This window comes from Haliotis rubra, unplaced genomic scaffold (genome assembly GCF_003918875.1).
Source record: "Haliotis rubra isolate DU_JTF1 unplaced genomic scaffold, ASM391887v1 Scf18, whole genome shotgun sequence".
NCBI classification, from domain to species: Eukaryota; Metazoa; Mollusca; class Gastropoda; order Lepetellida; family Haliotidae; genus Haliotis; species Haliotis rubra.
This window is the reverse complement of record NW_025765780.1, coordinates 3,375,558-3,400,715: the sequence shown is the minus strand read 5'-3', so window position 1 is coordinate 3,400,715 and position 25,158 is coordinate 3,375,558. Positions and strand designations below refer to the sequence as shown.

The window sequence follows — 25,158 nt, the reverse complement described above, 5'->3', positions numbered from 1 at the left end:
TATGGATCTAATTTATGTTTTCGTTATTTGAAGTATCACAAATGTTCATTCAGCAGATCTCTCCCTTTACTAATCATCCTTGCCCCGTTTGTGTTGTGTTGAGGGTTATGCTACATTTGGTATTTGTCTTTAAGTTGAATAAATTCAACACTTTTAAATGTAGATGTTCAGTCAAAAGGGTATTTAAATGTTGTTTGTTCTTATTAACCGTATGACTTAAATACATCGCGATTGTCATACTTACATATATATTAATGATATTTTCATTGTAAAAAATGAATTGTTTGTAGTCTTTGAAGAAATATCACTGTCTCCTATACTGTTATATGTGCATGGTATGCTCAGGTAGCCATGATAGTGGTCATTCCAGGTCTTATGTGTGTGTGTGTATACCCAACATTATCTGGGTATTATTAAGTTTAAACTGTCAAGCCAGTAAAGTGCTGAAAGGTATTGAGATGACCTTTAGTAGACTGTGTTTGGACGACCAGCTGATAATGGGCGTCCTCTCTAGGGTGTTTCACAAAGCTCTTTAACACCATCTTCTAAAATGGATGAGTTGCCCAGAGCCAACATCCAGTGAAAATGGGCATTTTACATCACTCCTAAACTTATGTATGGAGGAAGGTTATGTCAGTGTCGTTCCACAAGAAGGATACCCAAAACACAATGACTCATTTCCTTCATATTATGTTCAGATGAGAACTTTTAAATGTGTAATGCTCTTGCACTAAACTGAACATTGCTTTCATCTGTGTTTCCCTCCTGTTAAAGATCTAGTGCTTGAGTACGTGCATAGGAGCTGTGGTCCCCAGAGCCTGTGGGGAGTTTGATGGGCTACAGAGCTTTGTGAAGTGACCACCTACAGGCTGCTGCCTGAATGGACTGTCTGCTTTGTCTTCAGATCACGGGTGGAGAAGCCTCAGATAAGACAGTTGGGAGACTGGGGCCCCATGTGTTCATTTTCGCTACAAAATTTACGACCAAAACTTGTGTAGAGCTTGTAGCTTTAGGCAGTAAAATATGAATCATTTACGATTCTTTTGACAAGCGACATGATTGTGACATGATCCCACCTTGTACTCAAACATCTCACAATTAGAGATATGTCTCTCTACTTAGTACATAATATAAATACTTGATACCTTCAAGAACCAGCCAGGAAGATAATTAGTGGTGCGTGGTAGTACAGGACTTCATTATCTTCATCTGCAATGCATAGCGTATCTCACAAATCAGATAGTTGACAACATGTTTCTGGTAAGCATGTTGGCTTCATTATGTAAGATCTGTACTCTGTTAAACAAATATTAATATTTTGGTGAAAATGTTTTGTTTTGTTTTTTAAGGAAACAGTTTTTGTCACAATAGTACATGACTTCTTGATTCTGAATATTAATTTGATTCTGCCTTCTAACTAGGATGTATTAAAAATGTTCTCAGAATGCCTCACTTACAAAGTATATTTCACATTAATAGATACACCTCTGCTATGTGGAAACCACGACTTGGTATGTTTGTGCACATACAATACTCAAAACTACCCGTGCTGCTCATTGCTAGGAATACATAACACTAATTTCAGGTCAAGTAAAAGTCATTTCAGGTCATAATTGAAGTAATGTCATTTTAATGTTGGTATCTTCTTATATATTATGGCATTAAAGTGGCTACAAAACAGCCACAGCTCAATTGTGATGATGAAATTAAGAAAACTTAATCTGGTAGTTGTCATGAAAAATGGATCGATGTGTCATAATGTTAGTATAATATAGGTATTGGGTGAATATTTCATTTCAGAAAGTGATCACATACAAGTAGTTACAGGCTAGCTGTATGTAGAGGCACCATCTTAAAACCACTTATCTTAGAGTAGTTGCTGGATAGCAGTATCGGTAAAAGGACTTCCTCAGCAAAGATTTAAGGATTTTAGTTTAAAAGTTAGTGGTTTGACAGATTTAGGGAGTTATGTTCAGAATAAGTTGTGGTTTTTGCAATATAGATTTAGGGAATTAAGTTTACAACTAAATGGTTTAAGGAAGATTTAGTTAATTAAATGTAGAACTAGTTTTTAAGAAATGAGTTTGGATCATGTCACAGCATGTCTGCTTCCCACCCAACACCAGCTACACGATAACTTCTTCAGTCCGCTGCAGCCTCTTTCAGTGACTGCCATAGTAACCCTGCTACTCCTCTACTCTTCTAGGAGGGAGAAGGGATCAAGGAACAGGAAGAAGATGAACACATGGAGTTTTGCCGCGTGTGTAAAGACGGGGGCGAGCTTCTCTGTTGCGACAGCTGTCCCTCGGCCTATCACCCCAACTGTCTCAAACCGCCAATTCAAAATGTTCCCGATGGTGACTGGCATTGTCCACGCTGTTCTGTAAGTTGCATGTCTCCTTGTAGAGTTTGCCCGCCTTGTTAGTGTTAATTTTTGTTAATTGTGTTTTCTTTAAGCCTGAGATACAAGAAGGGGAAGAAGTGGAAGGTGAGGTGCTCTCGGAGAGGGAAAAGCGCAAACAGGAAGTGAGTAGTTGACCGCGAACGGCAAGTAATGTGTGCAGTGCTACATATGTTGTAATCAATAGGGGAATGGGTGCACTGCTTATATACTCACAAACTTGGACAACAAGCAACAGGTGAACAGAATATCAACAGATTAAAAATCATCGAATGTCCATTGTAAAATGACATTTGTCAGTACTCAAGTTACTGTAGTCCAACACAGAGCTTAGAGTGTGAAGTTTCACCATATATACACCGTGTAATCTCATATATGGACTTGATATGCTGTTCAGGCATGTTCATATGACTATCAAATCCGTAAACACGATAAATGATGCACTTCCTATCGTCTTGTGGGCAGATGTGTTGCTGAGGAACAGGTAGTACTTCACTTTTTGCAAGTTTTTTGTTCGTGTTTCGTATGTTAACATTTCAAATTGATTGTTTTTGTTGTTGCTTCATAAATTTCATGAGTTTCATATTTTTCAAGTTTAATTCTTTCATGGTCAAATTTTACTACAATAAGGTCATATTGATAGATATTGTATCCTTTAATGGTGTATTAACCGTGATATTTATATATTTGTTGAATAAAGATAGCACTATTTCCAACACATCTGACATTTTCTACACGACTTTCATATATTCTTTATCAACTACTTTCTAGTCTGCAATAGTATTGCAGGTTTTGTTATTGTAGTGTATTAGGGTATGTCGGTCATTCGTAGGTAATGTGTCGGTGACTTAAGTTGAAATGCTGTACACATGTATGAACGTTTTCGTCTGATACAGGGGGGTAGAGGGGTAACCTAGTGGTTAAAGCGTCCACTTGTCACGCTGAAGACCCGGGTTCAATTACCCATATGCATACAGAGTTTGAAGCCCATTTCGGGTGTCCCCACCATGATACTGCTGGAATATTGCTAAAAGCGGCATAAAACCATACTCACTCACTCATCTGATACAGGGTTTGAATCTGTGCTTGTCTTCCCCTTCTCTCTGCTCTATCTTTTTGTCGCTAAATTCTACATGTAAAGGCTAGGAATTTCAGAGAGCGTGTTAATACAGTTCCAAAATACGTGTTCTGCAGTTGCTGTCATGTTGACATGTTATTGGGAAAGGGGGGATGTTCTAGCGAAAATGCCCAGTGACCATTGCCTGTATCTTACAGGCTGCAATATGTCTTGGATGGTTGGTCGTGGTTGTCCAAGACTGAATGTCTGGTCCAGACTTGATTACAAACAAAACCCCATCATATCCGGAGTATTGCTGTATGCGTCATAAAACCGCATAGAAATTGAAACCTTAAGGCATAAATCAGAGATTTTATAAGTATGGCAGCAATAAAAAAATGCAAATAAACTGATCTGCTGACACATTGGGGACTTGTTACATAGCAAAATGGACATGTGTTTTTCAGTGTGAGCCCCTGATTGGCAAGGTTGCTAAGATCTTAACCTGGCGCTGGAAGGAACCCCCAAAGACAGATGATGAACTTGATCACACACATCATGAAGATCTGAAGAAAGATGATTCCAAGCTTGTGCGCGAGTTCTTCGTCAAGTGGCACGACATGTCCTACTGGCACTGTAACTGGATTACTGAGCTGCAGGTGAGACACACAGATGCTCATTAAATGTTACTAAAAATTCATGTCAAGCACTTTGCTGTGTTACATTTTTTTTTTCAGCCTCTTTATATTCTAAGAATTGTCCATCAAGACCAAAATATGACTATTTGCCCTGCATCTGATTGTGTTGGTTGTATCCCAACAAGCTGATCAGTTCATTCACGTGATCACACATGTGTGGCGTGTGTCCTTTCAGCTTGATGTGTATCACCCGGCAATGTTCAGAAACTACATCCGCAAGTATGACATGGATGAGCCCCCGCCACTGGAGGACGGCAGCACGTACCGAGACAAGATGGACAGCGAGGACCCACACAACCTGGAGGATAGGTTCTACCGATACGGGGTGCGGCCAGAGTGGTTACAGATACACAGGATCATTAACCACAGGTAACAACACTGAGATAGACAGCAGAATTGAAGCTCATTAGTACTATCCTATTTTGTTTTTTTTTGAATTCATTTGACTGTTGAAGGGCAACATAGTCAATTGCTTTCTTACTTTACTCATGGGCTTATGCTGGGTTGTAATCCCATGTTTCCTGAGATTGGTACTCTCCTACATGGAGGTGAGGTAGAACTACAATACCTACAGAACCACGTTCAGACCAGCTCACTTTCGTTACTTGATAACATTGTCATTAGGTGTGGGTATTGCAGAGAATTTTCATATTGTGATGCGGAAGCATATATTGCGATATGTATTGCAATATATTGCAAGGATTATTTTTGTAACAAAAACTACTTATAATCGAGTTAATGCTTGATTTTAAAGCAAAAACACAACAAAATCAATATGATTGATAAACCTTTGATAAAAACTTTTAATCATGACAAAATAAAAATGTAAGTAACATTTGGCACTTATGAAACAGGGAAAAGAACAATTTAAAAAACCCGGAAATATCCGAAGATTTCCGAGTGTTACGAAGTTTTCCGAATGCATGTCAAAATACCGTTTTTTGATCCGCGTATCGCAATATGTATCGTTTTCTGAACCGGTAAACCGGTTATATTGCACAGCCCTAGTTGTCATATTGACTTGTCTTGCTGACAGACTCAGAAGTTTGTATCTTGTTGAAGCATAATCTGATCTTTGCAGTACAGGGTATTCAGAGACATGTCATGTATTTCAGAACCACCCGAGATGGCACCACGTGGTACCTGACTAAGTGGAGGGACTTGCCGTATGACCAGGCAACCTGGGAGTCCGAGGACTCCGGAATAGCGGACTTCAAGAAATTTGTAGATCAGTATGAAAGCTTAAGGTAAGTGTACAGAGTATCTGTGGCACATTTCTGCAGCTTGCCAGAGTTCCCAAGGGTGTCTTCTTGAATGTAGTCACTGCTTCAGATAAAGGGAGTTATTGTGGAAAAGGGTTGCTGATGGTATTGTTGCCTTTATGAATTAATGAAATTGGCCATTAGTCTGACAACTTTTGTAAACAAGCCTCAGGAAGAATATGTGCCAGAATCCCATGCTTGTCTGACTAGGAGTGTGTGTGTTGTTGGGCTTGGGAATTGGACGAGTTAGTCATTGTGCCATTAAGATTCTGATTGTTAATTAATCGCAGTCAATCTGGATTATTTACAGGCCACTGTAACATGCTGGAATATTGTTCAACAACATGAACCCAGTGTACCACAATTGTTGTACTTCTGTAGGTTTCCAAGTCAGAATTGGTCTCCATCAATCAACACTGGTTGTAAAAGGTGACTTGAGGGCTGACAGCGGGGAATCATATCTCGACCCTGTTGGTCATTGCTCATAATATTGATCCCTGGATTGTCCATCCAAACTCCATTATTGGCAGGCTTCCATGATATAGCTGGAATATTTGAAAAAATAAATGTATATTGCATGTGTTCGAGTTAATGTAATGTAATTTTACAACTTGCAGAAACTTGATGAACGGTAATGGTGTCTCGGACAAGAAGGGGAAGAAGGGTAAAAGTGCCAAGAAGACCCGGGACAAAGAAATTGAGGTGCAGACGCCAAAAATGCCACCTGTGTATCCCACCACAGACGTGAGTCTCAATCTCATTGAGAACATCATGTGGCTTGTGGCTTGTGGCTTTTCATTGCTTCTTATGCAAGGCTTATTTGATGAAAAACAATGCAGTTTCAGAGCTCTTGGGATTTGTTTATTCTGACCTTGAAAGAATACTTTTGACCATGTTTGATGTGGTTGTTTGAAGCAGAACTGTCCATTGTTGTTATTGAAGTAAGCCTTGCAGTGGGATTTACTGCTATTCATCCACTTCAGTTTCATTTATTCACAGGGAAAATGTGTTGTGATCATTAGGAAATAGATTTCCCATGTCATCCCATGTTTAATGTGAGCAGTAGTACATCTATGCACCCGTCTATGCAACCTGGTCACGCATCACAACAAGTCACTTGCATGGCTACACATTAATGCACATCTCATATCATCACTTCACATCCATCATGTCACGTACATGCATCACGACTCATGGTTATCACATATCATTGTCCATATTGTACATGCATCACGACTCATGGTTATCACATATCATTGTCCATATTGTACATGCATCACGACTCATGGTTATCACATATCATTGTCCATATCGTACATGCATCACGACTCATGGTTATCACATATCATTGTCCATATTGTACATGCATCACGACTCATGGTTATCACATATCATTGTCCATATTGTACATGCATCACGACTCATGGCTATCACATATCATTGTCCATATCGTACATGCATCACGACTCATGGTTATCACATATCATTGTCCATATTGTACATGCATCACGACTCATGGCTATCACATATCATTGTCCATATCGTACATGCATCACGACTCATGGTTATCACATATCATTGTCCATATTGTACATGCATCACGACTCATGGTTATCACATATCATTGTCCATATTGTACATGCATCACGACTCATGGCTATCACATATCACTGTCCATATTGTACATGCATCACGACTCATGGTTATCACATATCATTGTCCATATTGTACATGCATCACGACTCATGGCTATCACATATCATTGTCCATATTGTACATGCATCACGACTCATGGCTATCACATATCATTGTCCATATTGTACATGCATCACGACTCATGGTTATCACATATCATTGTCCATATTGTACATGCATCACGACTCATGGTTATCACATATCATTGTCCATATTGTACATGCGTCATGACTCATGGTTATCACATATCATTGTCCATATTGTACATGCATCACGACTCATGGTTATCACATATCATTGTCCATATCGCATACATGCATCACGACTCATGGTTATCACATATCATTGTCCATATCATACATGCATCACGACTCATGGTTATCACATATCATTGTCCATATTGTACATGCATCACGACTCATGGTTATCACATATCATTGTCCATTTCATTTCACATCGTTGTCAGACGTCATCAGTATACATCACTGTCACCATCACTACACATCGTTGTCAGACGCCATCAGTAGACATCACTGTCGCACATCACCACACATCGTTGTCAGACGTCATCAGTATACATCACTGTCACCATCACCACACATCGTTGTCAGACGTCATCAGTATACATCACTGTCGCCCATCACCACACATCGTTGTCAGACGTCATCAGTATACATCACTGTCACCATCATTACACATCGTTGTCAGACGTCATCAGTATACATCACTGTCACCATCACCACACATCGTTGTCAGACGCCATCAGTATACATCACTGTCGCACATCACCACACATCGTTGTCAGACGCCATCAGTAGACATCACTGTCGCACATCACCACACATCGTTGTCAGACGCCATCAGTATACATCACTGTCGCCCATCACCACACATCGTTGTCAGACGCCATCAGTAGACATCACTGTCGCCCATCACCACACATCGTTGTCAGACGTCATCAGTATACATCGCTGTCGCCCATCACCACACATCGTTGTCAGACGCCATCAGTAGACATCACTGTCGCCCATCATTACACATCGTTGTCAGACGTCATCAGTATACATCACTGTCACCATCACCACAAATCGTTGTCAGACGCCATCAGCACACATCACTGTCACCATCACTACACATCGTTGTCAGACGCCATCAGTAGACATCACTGTCGCCCATCATTACACATCGTTGTCAGACGTCATCAGTATACATCACTGTCACCATCACCACAAATCGTTGTCAGACGCCATCAGCACACATCACTGTCACCATCATTACACATCGTTGTCAGACGCCATCAGTAGACATCACTGTCACCATCACTACACACCGTTGTCAGACGCCATCAGTACACATCACTGTCACCATCACTACACATCGTTGTCAGACGCCATCAGTACACATCACTGTCACCATCACTACACATCGTTGTCAGACGCCATCAGTAGACATCACTGTCGCACATCATCAAACATCGTTGTCAGACGTCATCAGTAGACATCACTGTCACCATCACTACACATCGTTGTCAGACGCCATCAGTACACATCACTGTCACCATCACTACACATCGTTGTCAGACGCCATCAGTAGACATCACTGTCGCCCATCACCACACATCGTTGTCAGACGCCATCAGTACACATCACTGTCACCATCACTACACATCGTTGTCAGACGCCATCAGTACACATCACTGTCACCATCACTACACATCGTTGTCAGACGCCATCAGTATACATCACTGTCGCACATCATCAAACATCGTTGTCAGACGTCATCAGTAGACATCACTGTCGCACATCATCAAACATCGTTGTCAGACGCCATCAGTAGACATCACTGTCGCACATCATCAAACATCATTGTCAGACGCCATCAGTAGACATCACTGTCGCACATCATCAAACATCGTTGTCAGACGCCATCAGTAGACATCACTGTCGCACATCATCACAGCTTTTTGTGTAACATCATCCACTGTCACCTATATTTGTGAAAACACTTTCCGGCTCCCATGCATGATTCAGACCAAACATTTTGAGATTTAGTTTGCTCTTCATGTTAATTTCATTGAGTGTGTAGCTTGCTTCAGCTTGAGTGAATGCAAACATTGGTTCTGAAGTGTCGACATAAAACAGTGTCTATGTTGTGATCTCAGTTACGCAAGAAGTTCGATACACAACCTGAATACATCGAAGCCACAGGTGGCAGACTCCACCCTTACCAGCTGGAGGGTCTCAACTGGCTCCGCTTCTCTTGGCAAAACGGGACAGACACCATCCTGGCTGATGAGATGGGTCTCGGCAAGACCATCCAGACCATCTCCTTCCTGTACTCACTCTTCAAGGAGGTCAGTATTTTCCTGTTGTTTTGTTACTTGTGTTCAGATGCTGATGACAAAAGTGTCACTAGCTATGCGTTTGTGCTCATGTTAGCCACTGTATTTTGGGCTGATCTAATTTTCTTTTCCAGCGCACACAATTCATTATGTATGAAATTGAAATCATTTCATTGGTCAGTGTAGAAGGGTGGTGGGGTAGCCTGCAGGTTAAAGTGGTCGAAGCATTGAGTTGGATTCCTGACATTGGTACAATGTGTGAATCCAATTGGTGGTGTGCTTTTACTGTGATATTGCAGGAACATTGCTGAAAACGGCGTAAAGTGTCAGGGTTGAAATAATTTTGTAGTTGGATTTCCTCATCAGTATCATACAGTGTTCATTTGACGTGTTGAAGCATTGGATGTTAATAACCTGCACAATTTGTCTGGTGGTGGAAATAAAAGATTCCACATACGTACTGTGGAACGTGCAAGGATAACATGGCTGATGTATTGTTCTTGTAGGGACATTCTAAAGGGCCGTTCTTGGTCAGTGCTCCTCTGTCAACCATCATTAACTGGGAGAGAGAGTTCGAGTTCTGGGCACCGGAGATGTATGTTGTCACTTATGTTGGTGACAAGGACAGCCGAATGGTCATCAGGTAGGTAGAGGGCCTCACCCAGTTTGCTGGATATACGTACATAGTTTACAATTGTTAAAATGGACAGTAAAGGAAAACAAAATGATTTTTAAAGTTTAAAGTTGATAATTAGGTTTCTGACATTGAAGTTCCTGCGATAGAAATTTACTGTAATCCTATAATCGGAATCAACCTGCCCAGTAGTTTGAGTGTCAGAACAACCTGAAGAAATTTGCCGTTTTTAAGGATTTTGCCATGTGTTATGTCCATCATATTTTAGGGACTTGTTAAAACGTGTTAGTTTCAATCACTGGTGTTCTCACAGAATACTTAAACATTGATACTATTTTTGGATTCCTACTCATAGTAAGAAACTGCAGAATTACACACATTTCAAAGACACATTGACATCCTTATCAGAGAATAAAACATCAGTTACTTGTTGTTTCAGAGAACATGAGTTTTCCTTTGATGAAGGAGCTATCCGTGGTGGAGCTAAAGCCTCCAAAGTGAGGGAGGGATGTGCGATCAAGTTCCACGTGCTGCTCACATCATATGAACTGATATCAATTGATAGTGCTACTCTGGGCTCCATTGGCTGGGCTGTGCTAGTGGTTGACGAGGCCCACAGACTCAAGAACAACCAGTCGAAGGTGAGGGAAGCAGGAGTTAACTGTGAAGCAAGGTGTGTTCAATAGGGATTGAGTGCACAGGTGACTCCTCGTCTAATGGGCCACAGTAGCTTTGCAGCCCTGGAGCATTGACCATACAATTGTGGTTTGGTGGTTAGCAGCCATAAACTTACTCTCTCACTCAATCACTCACTTGTGTAAGAAACTTCGAAAGAAATGTGAGGAAGAAGTATTCTATTGTGTTTTTGATCTTCTGAAATCTTGATTTCTTGTCCTTCAGAGAATGATGGCAGGGGTTTATATGTTTTTGAGGGGTTTTGTTGATGTATAACAAAGTATGTAACATCTTTCAGTTTTTCCGTATCTTGAGTTCGTACAAGATCGGGTACAAGTTGCTGTTGACGGGAACTCCTCTGCAGAATAACCTGGAGGAACTGTTCCATCTCCTCAACTTCCTCACGCCGGAGAACTTCAAGTGAGTAGATTACAAGGACCAGTTTAGTCACCCTCTGACGGGTGAGTTCAAAAGTCAGATTAGTGATTTTACGGATATCACTGTCTTTTCTTATCAGACTGGAACTGATAAGGTGCCCCTATTAGTGATAGGGATATAATCATTAGATAAACACATGCTAAGGCGGAGGAATTAGGACTGGATCATCTTTTTTTCTACCCTCATAAACATACCTATGTCTCGAATACATCGATAAGTCGAATTTATTACTTGGTCCCCAGAGATTCGACTCATCGGGATTTGACTGTATATGGTATTACTGTAATGTCACATTAAAGGTAGAGAACATTTGTTTGAATGTTTATGCTTGCATAATTTATTCTGAGAAATGTTTTGCAGTGATCTTCAAGGCTTCCTTGACGAGTTTGCCGACATCTCGAAGGAGGATCAGGTGAAAAAGCTGCATGATCTGTTAGGTCCACATCTGCTCCGACGTCTCAAGGCCGATGTCCTTAAGGGAATACCTTCCAAGAGTGAATTCATCGTCAGGGTGGAGCTCAGTCCAATGCAGAAGTAAGAATGTCAGACACATTTCATTCATTATCTCCAGACCTGTGAAGATTTGGGTAGAATTGGTCTTATAAACTACCTGTTTTTTTTTAATTGGCAGCTATGCTAACGGGATAGGGTCATTGACATGAATAATACTGTCCTTGTGCCGTAATTGCACACTCAATACTGAAGATGACCATCACCACATTGTCTGGTCAGGACTCATCTTGTTACATATATCTGGAATATTGCTGTTGAACCAGATCAAGCAACCCCTAGATCCCGGAACCCATGCTTGTCAAAATAGTGTACTTAAATGAGGATAGTTTTCATAAACAAACTGGTTCATCAGTCCGTAGGAAAACAGTGATTGTAAGAGGCAAGAAAATTCAAGTGTCATAACCTGCATGCAAAAAGTAGCAGTTTTAAAGCATAACTCAATTCCAGTCCTAATCAACAAACCATGACACCTGTACATTTATGAAACTGCAAAGTCATTAAAAATAATCTAGATGTCTCGCTAGACAAGTTTTACATTGTGAGGTATGAGCTTTAGTAATAAAGTATGTGTATTTACAGGAAATACTACAAGTACATCTTGACGAGAAACTTTGATGCATTGAATACCAAAGGTGGGACTCAGGTGTCTCTACTTAACATCATGATGGACTTGAAGAAGTGCTGCAACCACCCCTATCTCTTCCCTACTGCTGCTATGGTAAGTGTCACACTGTCACCATAGGCAGTCTTCCTCTCTGTTGTCAAGTGGACAATCTTCCATATTATTGAGCCAGTGAAGATCCAGGTTAGAATTGGTCTTTCGTAACCCATGCTTGTTGTAAAAGGCAACTAAATCGATCACGTGTGACAAATTCCATATTTTTCCTTATCCTGACTCATGCTCTTTTGCTTGCTTGTCTCCTTCCTCTTGCGAACATAGTGGAACACTTGTATCTCCCTAATTGAAGTTCCCTTCAATGTAAAATCACTAATTAGTACACCACGAGTTACCTCCCTTCCACAAGCGCGGGAACGAGGGCGCCACCTCTACCCATGTGCCTCACTCTCTCCTTCTTCGCCCAGTGAGCTGGACGTGAGAGCGCCTGTGTCTCCCGACACACTATATCCTTTGATTATATTTAGTTAGTTACCTCGTATAGAGATCTATAGAGGTTTAGCTAGTATCTTTCAACAATTATATATTGATATTTAGTGGGTGTTTCTACTGTTTATGCGCGGGCCCGTGCTGTTGCAGTGGATTACGTTGATAAAATTCTGTACTGTTGCACATTACGTTTTATTCTGCTGCTGATCCGCATTTAATATGCCCTAGCTGTACTGCGCCATGTTTCATGTGATTCGCGTTGCAGTTGCGATACTAATTTATCCAATTCTACCTTTAATAAATAGTACTTTGCGTTTGAGAGGCGCGCGCAGCAGATAGGTCGCGTATGCAGAGTCTAGCATGACTGATACACCTGAACCCTCGCCAGTCTACTGCTGTTGGTCGACCCCCTCCCGTCTGGGTTTCGCTAGAATGGTGGAGGCGTGGGGCGTAGTCCGCCCGCCTCAAGAAGCATCCTGCTTCCCCAGACATCCCTTCGTCGCGCACTGAGGGGTATTCAGCGAAGTCTACTAGAACTTTCTCAGCGAGATTGTTCTCATCGCATGAATTTGGGCGGTATGATGATCAGCCGATCATCATTCCTGATGTACATCAAAGAATGACTGATGTCGGCAACAGTGATGTCAGCGCAGATCAACATTCGATGATCTTCCTGAGGGTCCCGTCGCTACCAACACTCAGCGCAGACTTCGCACCCCCAGGGCAGCGTCGACCTCTGAGGGGAATTCAGCGAAGTCTACTAGGACTTTCTCAACCGAGATTGTTCCAGCCGCTGAACTTGGCCTCTACGATGATCAGCCGATCATCATCCTCGGCGTATGAGACAAGTAGCGACCCGGTGACAGCTACAATGACATCAGCAGAGATCGTCATGCAGCCTGATGTCTCTACACTGATGTCAGGCGACTTACCTGAGGGCCCCACCACTAACAAGCGCAGAGATGGCACCGACGACTTTGCCGTGCAGACCATCCCAGGCGAGCTACTACGGCAAATCATGGTGCGTGATGGAGGTCACTACAGACTGGAGAAGCAGCCAGCCCAGAGTCACGAGCGCCAGCGAAGGCTCCAACTTAGAACAACACTCTAGAGGCACCTCCAGTCAGCGTAGCAGCCAAGGCGATGCAGCCGAAGCGAAGGAAGTCGTGAGACCACCTTGACGAAGGACCCAGATGTACAGCCTTCAGCGAAGGCCTTCGGCGGCGGGATAGATCATCACATTCCTCGGCTTCATCCTTAGATGCAGACTCAGCCACCAGACCTCACGGAAGCCAGCGAAGCTCAAATCGCCGTTCCCCAGCACCGAGCGCAGAGGAAGCCAGCGAAGGCGTTCCATGGCGTTCGTGAAGGCATTAGCGAAGGCATTCGCGAAGGCACTCGGGAAGGACACCCGAATATAGATCGTCATTTAACAGAGTCAAGGGACTACTCAAGAGCTTGTGAAGCTGTCAATAGTCTCCGATCTCCTCATACATCACCACATCGATCGCCTCACAGGTTACCACACAAGTCTGCACACAAGTCTACATCACCTTCCTAGAGTGGCAGTGCACGCAGACATACCTGATGAAGGAAGGCGGCGCGAGATGCTATCACCCTACCTCCGATCGACCCGATTGCTGCGGTAGCACAGAATCTAGACATAGCATCCCATAAAGCCACAAAAGTTCAGACACCATAATTGCGAACTTTCCGCCTAGAAGTTTTCCACGCACAACATGGACCCCTTCTTCAAGGCTTAAGACATCGATGAAAACTACAAGTTGATCATCGATATCAACAATAAGAACTACAATCGTAAATTGGTTCAGTTGAATCCATGGCCGAGGCGTATGTTAGTTGGCCTAAATAGATCTAGAGCGATCATTGAGACACTTATCACCAGATTTACGTAACCGACTACTGAAAATGATAAGATGATCCACTCGGCCCTACTTATGCAGAACCAGCAAGTCCCAGGCGCCTCAGCGAAGAGCTAGAGCCTCACCAGCTACAAGGGGCGTCGGCGGAGGAGTAGCGCCGCCGACCCACATCCTGTTAAACACAGAGGCCATTAGCGAAGCAAAGCTCTTATATATATATATATATATATATATATATTCTAATCGGACTTTGACTCGATACCAGCCAGCGAAGGTCGCGAAGGCTAAGTGGCTCAAGTCTACTTCACCAGTAGATCTAGAAGGGATGCCGAGAGCCGTGAAGTCTCGGCGTTCACCGAGGAAGTCTCCTCCAAGGTCTCCATATACTAGCCACTTTCGTCATATATAGCTACTCCTCAGTCCGTTCAAGACATCGCATAAGTTGTCTATCAACTGTATGCCAGATGCGATCTATAAGCCTCTGTGAAGACAATTGCACAGGCTATTTACAACACAGAGCGTCGCTGTATTAATTTGTCAGCGGCGTTTCATAGATCTTCACAGAAATCAACTATTCGTATAAATTGCTAGTATATGCAATCCCGGACGACGATACGATTATCTACATGCGTGACCATTACGCATATCTGCAGACAATTCAATATCGAAATTGAACAGCAGCCTTGTTACAGCGAGTATAACTCATAATCGTCAACATTTCTGAGAAGAAATATGTACAACAAATTCAGCTTTAATTCTACAATTATGGCGATACATTCATGTATACAGTCTACAAGCTGACAACTTACAAGTTATTGTACCTTTATATATAAAGAAGTGAATTATATTCAAAACTGAAGTACTTTCGACAGCCAGGAAAATAACCTACCCAGCATTAATATTACAGAGCAAGGTATTTTTCTTGAAGCTTTCGTAGCGTTTACCATTAATCCTCGAAACCGTGGTCTTTCGGGTAACCGGGAAGTTACGATGAAGACCGATGATTGTTCTAATATCAGCGGCGGCACTATATTATACAAGGTTCCTTTTCCTGCTACACCGGTGACATCTGGCGGGTACTCTACAGAATCAAAATGCCTTATTCTGATTGGACCCGATGAACAGCGCCTACACAGAGGTCGAGCATAGTTCACAGTTCAAGACATAGGTTGCAAGTGACAACTTTATATCAATGAGCGAGCAAGCCTCCTTACAGCCCAGTTAACCTGAACCTTCATGATTAGGCTGCTTTCTTCAGGTTAGAGACCTCCCCTGTCAAGTTTAGACAAGGGCACAGCAGTCAGGCGATTTTACATAAAGTTCATCGAGGACACAAACTCCGGTTGTGCACATACATCGTCAAAGGACATGCATAGCGATTTACCTAGGCGGCGTGATACAAGTGGATCGAAATCCACAGCGTTTCAGACTACACCTGAATTTCATCATCAAGCTACTAACACAACTAGATGGTTAGTAAACCTACTAAGTTTCTGTTTGGAGAATAAGCGGAAGTTTCGCATTACCAACTTGGGGATATGAATATAGTGCTACAACACCTCACAAGTGAGGTTTATGAACATGCCTGGATGACATGCTTGGACTCCATGATACGATGATGCTATCAGCTGGCCAGCAAGAGCACTGTAAATTTATCTCCACCAAACCAAACAGGAAGAAAAATACAACAGATTTTTTTCCTCTATCATCAACTACGCATGAGTGTAGTCTCGCATTACTATATCTCCGTTTGGATCAGAACTGTCATACTACGTGCATACAAGACAGATGGACCTAATCCGACCCTCCATGAGCTTTAATACTCTTGATATTAGAGCCCTAACTTCTACAATTTCATCTACACAAATGTTATTTGAAATAATGGAGGGTTTATTACTGTAGATCCGATATGGTGGTTGCCAACCATTATCTGAGAGATATCACCACCGAGGACATCTCAGGTATCCACCAATTCGATCCCATGGTCCTTGCACAACAGTTGACAGTTCCTCGGAGAAGATAAGTCAATCTTACAGATTTTTACTTATCTTATAACAGTACTAAATAGCTTCATGCTATATATAATTTGCTTAAGCTCGTTTTTATCATCACAGTGGTTACATGATAAATGCATTAGCTAACAAACTCTACAGAGTTTTTGGCTATTATATCAGCTTAAGCTTAAGTCAAGTATATTTTAAGCATAGTACTATACTCATATTGTAAAAATACATTAGCTAACAAACTCTCACGGAGTTTTGCTATTATATAGGTAGCTTAAGCTCATTCATATCTTAAGCTCAGTACTATGTTTATATCATATAACTATATTAGCTAACAAACTCTAAAGAGCTTTTGCTATTTGGCTTAAGTTTCATCATATCTTAAGCAATATGGTTACATTATAACATGTATTAGCTAACAAACTCTATGGAGTTTTTGCTATTATATATGTAACTTAAGCTTATTCATATCTTAAAGCAGTACTATGTTTATAGCATATAGGTATATTAGCTATCAAAACTCTAAAAGAGTTTTTGCTATTATATATTGGGCTTAAGTTTTCATCATATTTTAAGCTTTATGGTTACATTATATCATGTATTAGCTAACAAACTCTCGGAGTTTTGCTATACATATGTAACAAGGTTTCTTCATATCTTAAGCTCAATACTATGTTGATACCATATAAGTATATTAGCTATTAAAACTCTAAAAGGTTTTTGCTATTATATATTTATTTTAAGGTTTACTTCATATCTTAAGCTCAATACTAGGTCTAAATCAACATAATAAAATGTATTAGCTATCAAACTCTAGGAGTTTTACTATTATATATATATAGCTTAAGTTTAATCATATCTTAAGCTCAGTACTATGTTTATAACATAAAAGTATATTAGTTAATAAACTCTAAGGAGTTTTTGCTATATACATTTAGCTTAAGAATCTAATCATATCTTAAGCTTAGTACTATGGTTACATTATAAATCTATTAGCTAATAAGCTCTACAGAGTTTTTGGCTATTGTATATGTAGCTTAAGTTAATTATATCTTAAGCACAGTACTATACTCATATTGTAAAATATATTAGCTAACAAACTTTACTAAGTTTGGCTATTATATATGTAGCTTAAGTTAATTATATCTTAAGCACAGTACTATACTCATATTGTAAAAATATATTAGCTAACAAACTTTACTAAGTTTGGCTATTATATATGTAGCTTAAGTTAATTATATCTTAAGCACAGTACTATACTCATATTGTAAAAATATATTAGCTAACAAACTATACTAAGTTTGGCTATTATATATGTAGCTTAAGTTAATTATATCTTAAGCACAGTATTATACTCATATTGTAAAAATATATTAGCTAACAAACTCTACTAAGTTTGGCTATTATATATGTAGCTTAAGATAATTATATCTTAAGCACAATACTATACTCATATTGTAAAATGTATTAGCTAACAAACTCTACAAAGTTTGCTGTTATATATATAGCTAAGCTTATTCATATCTTAAGCTCAGCACTGTCTATATCATATAAATATTTTAACTAACAAACCCTAAAGAGGTTTGTTATTATATAATTAGCTTAAAATTAATCATATTTTAAGCTTAGTGCTATGTTTATATCTTAAAGTATTTTAGCTAACAAACTCTAAGGAGTTTATACTAGCATATTAACAAGCTTAAGTCTATTAGTCTTAAGCATTGTATTAATATTATATATACTTATCATAATAAGTACATTGTAATAACCTCTATATGGCAGCTGATAAGCTGGCAGCAGGAATTCATCAGTTCAATGCCTTTATGAAGTTCTCATAGGGTTATTACAATCATCACAGTTCAAATCACTAATTATTAAAATCCAAAGTATTATATATTCCCACCTCGGCTCTGTTGGATTCTACAAGCAAAAGAGCATGAGTCAGGATAAGGAAAAATATGTAATTTTTGAGTAAAATTGATATTTTATACTTATCCTGACTCATGAGTCAACCCTCCCATCCTCCCAAATAACACTTTGGATTTCCCTGTAAATTCAAATGTTGGGCTCAGTATATGAGGGAGAGTGAGGCACATGGGTAGAGGTGAAGCCCTGGTTCAGCTTGTGGAAGGGAGGTAACTTCGTGGTGTACTAATTAGTGATTTTACATTGAAGGGAACTTCAATTAGGGAGATACAAGTGTTCCACTATGTTCGCAAGAGGAAGGAGACAAGCAAGCAAAAGAGCATGAGTCAGGATAAGTATAAAATATCAATTTTACTCAAAAAATTACATTATTCCCACTTTCAGGAAGCTCCTAAGTTCCCTAATGGTGCCTTTGAGGGTCAGTCGTTGATCAGGTCATGTGGAAAGCTAGAGCTGCTGTGTAAGATGATGAGAAAGCTGAAAGAACAAGGCCATAGAGTGCTCATCTTCTCCCAGGTAATAAATGGAGAACTCACCATGAACAGTCTCTCTAATATATTAGATTGAAGACCATGCGACATTCGTTGATTGTTTGCAAGTGACAAATGTCAGTGTTATTTTATGCTGCCAGATACTGTTATGAACCTGAACAATTGCTGTGATGTTGAATCAGACAAAGATTGGTTGAGGATATTGAGACGACAATCAGTTGGAGTCATGTTTTGTTTCCAGATGACCAAGATGTTGGACATTCTGGAGGACTTTATGGAGGCGGAGGGCTACAAGTATGAGAGGATAGACGGAGGAGTGACTGGGTCTCTCAGGCAGGATGCTATAGACAGGTTTAACGGTATGTGAGTCAGTTTTCATAGGAGTCGGCAGCAGGTTGGCAGGACTGAACATTGTAGCAGATAGTTAATGAGCCTTATTGTGAAGATTAAACCTTTACTGTCACAATGTAAATTGTTATTCCCTTCGTATTAATGATGGATCAAGTGACCAGTGACTCTTCAACTTCTGTGTTATCTGCAGCCACTGGAGCCCTTGCCTTCTGCTTCTTGCTGTCCACAAGGGCGGGTGGTCTTGGTATCAATCTTGCCACCGCCGACACCGTCATCATCTATGACTCAGATTGGAACCCTCACAACGATATCCAGGTAAGTTGTGCTTATCACAACACACTTGACTAGCAAGTTTCGTGACGAAACTCAGAAACTCAGCCTACACAATGCTTAAAAAGTTAGTTCACTTCGAGCAGTGTTAGAAATCGGCAGTGGTACCATAGTGCTCTCCTAAATGGCTAGGAGTTGAAGTGAATACATTTACTTACCTTGGGAGACAGTGTGTACAATGACTTGTGATGTGTGACTTGTTGCAGGCTTTCAGTCGTGCTCACAGAATTGGGCAGGCTAACAAGGTGATGATCTACCGTTTTGTAACCCGAGCGTCGGTCGAGGAGAGGATTACACAGGTGGCCAAGAAGAAGATGATGTTGACCCACTTGGTCGTCAGACCTGGACTTGGCAACAAGAGCACAACTATGTCCAAGAAAGAGCTTGATGACATACTCAAATTCGGTACAGAGGAGCTCTTCAAAGAGGAAGAAAAAGGTATGGAGGTCCTTTATTGATTAGAAACTCATACAATTCAATGGAATTTCAATTTTAGAATGGAAAGCCCTCAAGTGTGTGACTTCAGTTGGCCCAACTGTTTTGGAAACCAGACTTCCATACACTATCAAAACAATAAACTTGGGTATCCATCAATATTCAACCTCCACTGTGGTTTAGTGGATGGTTGGATCCCCAGCTTCATCATACAAAAAGATGTTAAAAGTTAACAGCTTTAACCTTTTAATCATATCCACAGAAAGATCCTTAATGTGTGTGACTGAACAGTGTCCACAGATGGTATCCTAATGATTGTTTATGTAAGGGGCAGTTTGCTTGTGCAGACATTTGGGATAAGAATAGTTCTTATTAAGGCAGCATTGACTTCAGTGTTTAAACTACATTTTTCACCCCAGGTGATGATCGAATCGTGTACGATGACGCAGCATTGTCTCGTCTGCTGGATCGAACCCAAGAGGGCCAGGAGGAGAAGGAGATGGCCATGAATGAGTACCTAAGCTCCTTCAAGGTGGCCAGCTACCAGGTCAAGGAAGGGGAGGAAGAGGTGAGTCACACTCAATAGCATACTGTCTAAAGGCATCTAAATAGAGCTGGAGAACAAGCTCCATGTAGGTTCCATGCTATCGTACATCCACAGCTTGCATTTTTTCTAAAAATATCAGTCTTTGGAATGTCTGGTCCAGACTATTTTCAGTCTGTTGTTTCACAGATTATGTACTGGTGAGTACTGTGTTAACCCACACAGATTATGTACTGGTGAGTGCTGTGTTAACCCACACAGATTATGTACTGGTGAGTACTGTGTTAACCCACACAGATTATGTACTGGTGAGTACTGTGTTAACCCACACAGATTATGTACTGGTGAGTACTGTGTTAACCCACAAACATTTGACTGCAGGATGAGACGGAGATGGAGGTGTTAAAGCAGGAGGCAGAGCATGCCGACCCAGCGTACTGGGAGAAGCTGCTACGGCACCACTACGAGCAGCAGCAGGAGGACATGGCCCGCACACTTGGCAAGGGGAAGAGAGTCCGCAAACAGGTCAACTACAACGATGCCATGAATGGCCAGGAAGATGAAGCATGGAAGGAGAGCATGTCTGATTTCGACTCCGACTTCAGTAGGTTGCCGCAACATTTGTTACTGTGTGGCTGTGACTGCTTGTATGGCTCACTCTATGTGTATTGACTGATGATGGTTAAATGAAATGCATTTGTAAATAAAAGATACACAATAAAATTCTACTTACTCTTGTTTGGAGATTGGTTCAGTTAAAGACAATTTCAAATCGTTGTGAGTAGTGAGAATGTGCGCATAACAGATGATTGGATGTCAGATGCCCTTCACATGCTTTAATGAAGGCGGCTTTGTAATGTTTCAGACAATGAAGAGGATGATGACGACTTTGAAGACAAACCTGAAGGTGAGGGTTGTTTTATTTTGTCTTTAGCTAAATAATCATTTGCCACTTCAATGTTATGACAAACAAACAGGTTGATGCGGAGCTAAATCATCAATGTTTGTATTTGCAGTTCGAGGGCGTAACAAGCGAGGCAATGAGAAAGATAGACCACTGCCACCTTTATTGGCTCGTGTCAATGGACAGATTGAGGTAAGATAGATATTGAAGTTAGGAAAACTTTGGTGCAGCAGTGGCTGTGAGAGGTTAGCTACCAACCCCCTTGGACCGAGTCGGGGCAGAATAAGGCCACAATATCCACACTTTGTAAGAACTATCTAAGATTGAAGATCCAGTGGTCAGGCTGATCATTTACAGTGAAACCTGCCAACACCGGCACCTGTCTAATCCGGGCACACTGTCAAAACCGGCATAAAATTTTGGTCCTGCCATTTTACAACGATATTATGATCATTAAAACATTGTCTAATCCAGCACCTGTCTATTCCGTATTCCGGCACGACTTTCCAGTCCCAACAAGCAATTTTAACTGTAATTAACGTTGTCTAAACCAGCATGGGTATGAGCAGTCCAGTCAAGTACCCATAATCCAATACACTAATTAATCCTCTTGTCACGCAAGATGATCAGGAAGTTGTGATTGCGCGGTGAATCAAACTCTCTAAGCCAGCATGGGTATGAGCAGTCCAATCAAGGTCCCTTAATCCAATACACTCCTCTCGGGCACGCTATATAATCGGGAATAAGGAGATTAGCGAGTGTAAATGGCAGCCATGTTCGAAAATGATTGTCACTGTCTAATCCGGCACCCTGTCTAAACCAGCATTTTATTTCGGTCCCATGGGGTGCCGGTTTAGACAGGTTTCACTGTAATTACTGGCCGCCATAGAATAGTGGGCAGGTGTTCTAATGATAATATGTCGTGACTGTCAGGTAAGAAAGGTGTCTTCCCCCTTACAAGAAATTGATTGAATATCTTTTTCTTCTCAGTGGAAGTCAAGAACAAAACTGCAATCATTAGGGATGGAAGCAATTGAGTTTACTTCTGTCTATAAGGCATTGCAGGACATCTTATCTTTAGGGTTCGAGCACATAGTTCAAATTCAAATTCAGGTCCAAATTTCAGATAATGTAAGATGAAAAAAAATGGACTTGTCCATTCCATGATCTAGGTTTCCATGCTAGGATCATCAAGCCATACCGAAAGACATTCAAATTGCATGACTTGGTCATTCAAGGTACTGCGTTTAGGATTGATATCAGTTTGCAAAAGTTGTTATTTATCACTTTTCAACCTTAATGCTGGAAAACACGATGAAATTGTGTGTTTTAGCAATGATGACCTAGTTCAGTACTTGATGCACTCCTAGAATGTATGCGACCGCCTCCGTGGTGTAGTGGTTAGAGCGTCCGCCCGGAGAGCGGAAGGTTGCGAGTTCGATCCCCAACCGCGTCATACCAAAAGACGTTAAACTATTGTACTTGTTGGTCCCTGCCTGGCGTTCGGCATTAATGGGTACAACAAGGACTGGTCGGCTTGGAGTCAGTATAATGTGTCTGGGTGGGGTATTCATGCTTCACTGCGGCATGGTATCTCAGTGGGCTAGCACTATAAAACCAGCTTCAGTCTGGGCTAGTACAAGCAGATACACATACACACGCATGCGCGTCGTCATATGAGCGAAATATTCTCAAGCACGACATTAAACTCCATTTCACCTTACCTCACCTAGAATGTATGCTGTATCAGGGACAGTATGGTTAGATATGCCAATACGAATGCTTGTGTGCAACATATTTCAGACAGAAGTTCTTGTTATTTTCAGGTGCTTGGTTTCAATGCTCGACAGAGGAAGGCTTTCCTCAACGCTGTGATGAGATGGGGTATGCCTCCTCAAGATGCATTCAATTCTCAGTGGTAAGTTGTAGCCTGGACATTGACCAGCACTCACTGTATTTCATAACCCATGTCTGGTGTCCCCCGCTGTGATATGGCTGGAATATTGCTAAAAGGGGCAAAAATCTAACCTAACTCGCTCATCCCTCTAAACTTCTCTTGGGCACCTGTCAGAGAGGTGCACAATGTGTTTGATCTGGACTACTTGCTTTCAGACTTCCATTTTTGTGGAGGCCATGGTGGCTGACTTTGTATGCTGGCCATTATGTGTCTCAAGAGTTCGGGTTCAAATCTCAGATGAAATTCATCCCCAAACAGTACTAAATTCTGTACTTCACTGAGAAAGTGTAATACCAAATTGTTAAAAGATATTTTATGCTTAAGAGGTTGTTTCATTTTTTATATCACTTTGTAATTTTAATTGAAATTTCAAATTGTTCATCATAATTAAGTCATATATAAATGCTTGTTTAAGCTACAGTGATATATTTATTGTGCTTGCATTGTAAATGAATAATATATGCACCACAGCAGCTATTTATGCTTTTTGTATTTTGTTTGCATGCAATTCTGTTGTTTTTTCTATGTTGCTTATCCAAGTGATTCATTCAGAAGTTCTTTTAGCCATTCCGATGTTTTCAGGTTGGTCCGAGATCTCCGTGGGAAATCCGAGAAAGTATTCAAGGCCTATGTCTCCCTCTTCATGCGGCATCTCTGTGAACCAGGAGCAGATAACTCCGAAACCTTCGCTGATGGTGTGCCAAGGGAAGGACTGTCTCGACAACATGTACTCATACGAATTGGAATCATGTCTCTTGTTAGGAAGAAGGTAAGCACACACTATTTCAGTTCTTCGAAATCAGTTGTGACATCTCCCTGCTGAAGTAAGCAATACTGAATCAATTTTATGCTGTTAGTCTCAAGAATCTACGGTCTTCTGGTTCTGGTATTAATGCATTAGTGTATAAGGGGTTGCTTCATATTACATTTCTTTTGGTTTAAAGTATCATTTATGCCAAACAGCATATATTTTTGTCACTGGTAAATGTCATGTTAAATTTATCCTCGTGTACAGATTCAGGAATTTGAGGCGATCAATGGCACACACAGCATGCCGTATGTGAAGGCTGAGGATGCTGTTGAAAGGATGAAGAAGGAGGCTGCACTTGCAGCAGCAGCAGCTGCGGCGGCCGCAGCGGCAGCAGCAGCTGCATCACCAGCCCCGGAAAAAGATGACAAGGAGGTGAAGGAAGAGAAAGAGGATGGTAAAGAAGAAGTACAGAAGGAATCCAAAGAAGGAGAGAAGGACGAGAAAACTGAAGACAAGGAGGAGAAGATGGAGGAAGACAAAACTGACAAGGTGAAGGAAGGAGAAGATGAGGAGAAAGAGAAGGATACTCAGGACAAGAAGGAAGAGGCTGAACAGGTGTGTTGTTGGTACCGGCACCTGGAGTCCACAGCTAAAGCCAGCTTAGTGAACAGAAATTCTTTAATATTTGAAATAGAGAGAAACTGTTTTTTCATAGCTCTAAGCATGCATTTCATGATAGTTAAAGCAAACTTTGTGGCCTTCAG

At 41.0% G+C, this 25,158-nt stretch overlaps 1 protein-coding gene across 17 annotated transcripts in view; it reads left to right on the top strand.

The window, feature by feature from the left end:
* The window catches only part of LOC124273378 (chromodomain-helicase-DNA-binding protein 4-like), a 58,775-nt gene that overhangs the window by 14,876 nt on the left and 18,741 nt on the right, over window positions 1–25,158 (top strand). For 14 of the 17 annotated variants that reach the window (XM_046708631.1, XM_046708643.1, XM_046708640.1 and 11 more), the window contains exons 4-25: window positions 2,207–2,383; window positions 3,926–4,117; window positions 4,332–4,525; window positions 5,272–5,403; window positions 6,036–6,162; window positions 9,275–9,466; window positions 9,961–10,097; window positions 10,528–10,729; window positions 11,062–11,183; window positions 11,562–11,735; window positions 12,294–12,432; window positions 19,016–19,147; window positions 19,364–19,481; window positions 19,664–19,788; window positions 20,010–20,241; window positions 20,658–20,806; window positions 21,164–21,386; window positions 21,648–21,689; window positions 21,799–21,878; window positions 23,513–23,604; window positions 24,208–24,412; window positions 24,659–25,009. In XM_046708631.1, coding sequence (XP_046564587.1) covers window positions 2,207–2,383; window positions 3,926–4,117; window positions 4,332–4,525; window positions 5,272–5,403; window positions 6,036–6,162; window positions 9,275–9,466; window positions 9,961–10,097; window positions 10,528–10,729; window positions 11,062–11,183; window positions 11,562–11,735; window positions 12,294–12,432; window positions 19,016–19,147; window positions 19,364–19,481; window positions 19,664–19,788; window positions 20,010–20,241; window positions 20,658–20,806; window positions 21,164–21,386; window positions 21,648–21,689; window positions 21,799–21,878; window positions 23,513–23,604; window positions 24,208–24,412; window positions 24,659–25,009 — 3,537 coding nt within the window. Of the gene's footprint in view, window positions 1–2,206; window positions 2,384–2,457; window positions 2,527–3,925; window positions 4,118–4,331; window positions 4,526–5,271; window positions 5,404–6,035; window positions 6,163–9,274; window positions 9,467–9,960; window positions 10,098–10,527; window positions 10,730–11,061; window positions 11,184–11,561; window positions 11,736–12,293; window positions 12,433–19,015; window positions 19,148–19,363; window positions 19,482–19,663; window positions 19,789–20,009; window positions 20,242–20,657; window positions 20,807–21,163; window positions 21,387–21,647; window positions 21,690–21,798; window positions 21,879–23,512; window positions 23,605–24,207; window positions 24,413–24,658; window positions 25,010–25,158 lie in introns of all 17 variants that reach the window. The other 3 variants (XM_046708646.1, XM_046708634.1, XM_046708633.1) reach the window with 3 other exon arrangements.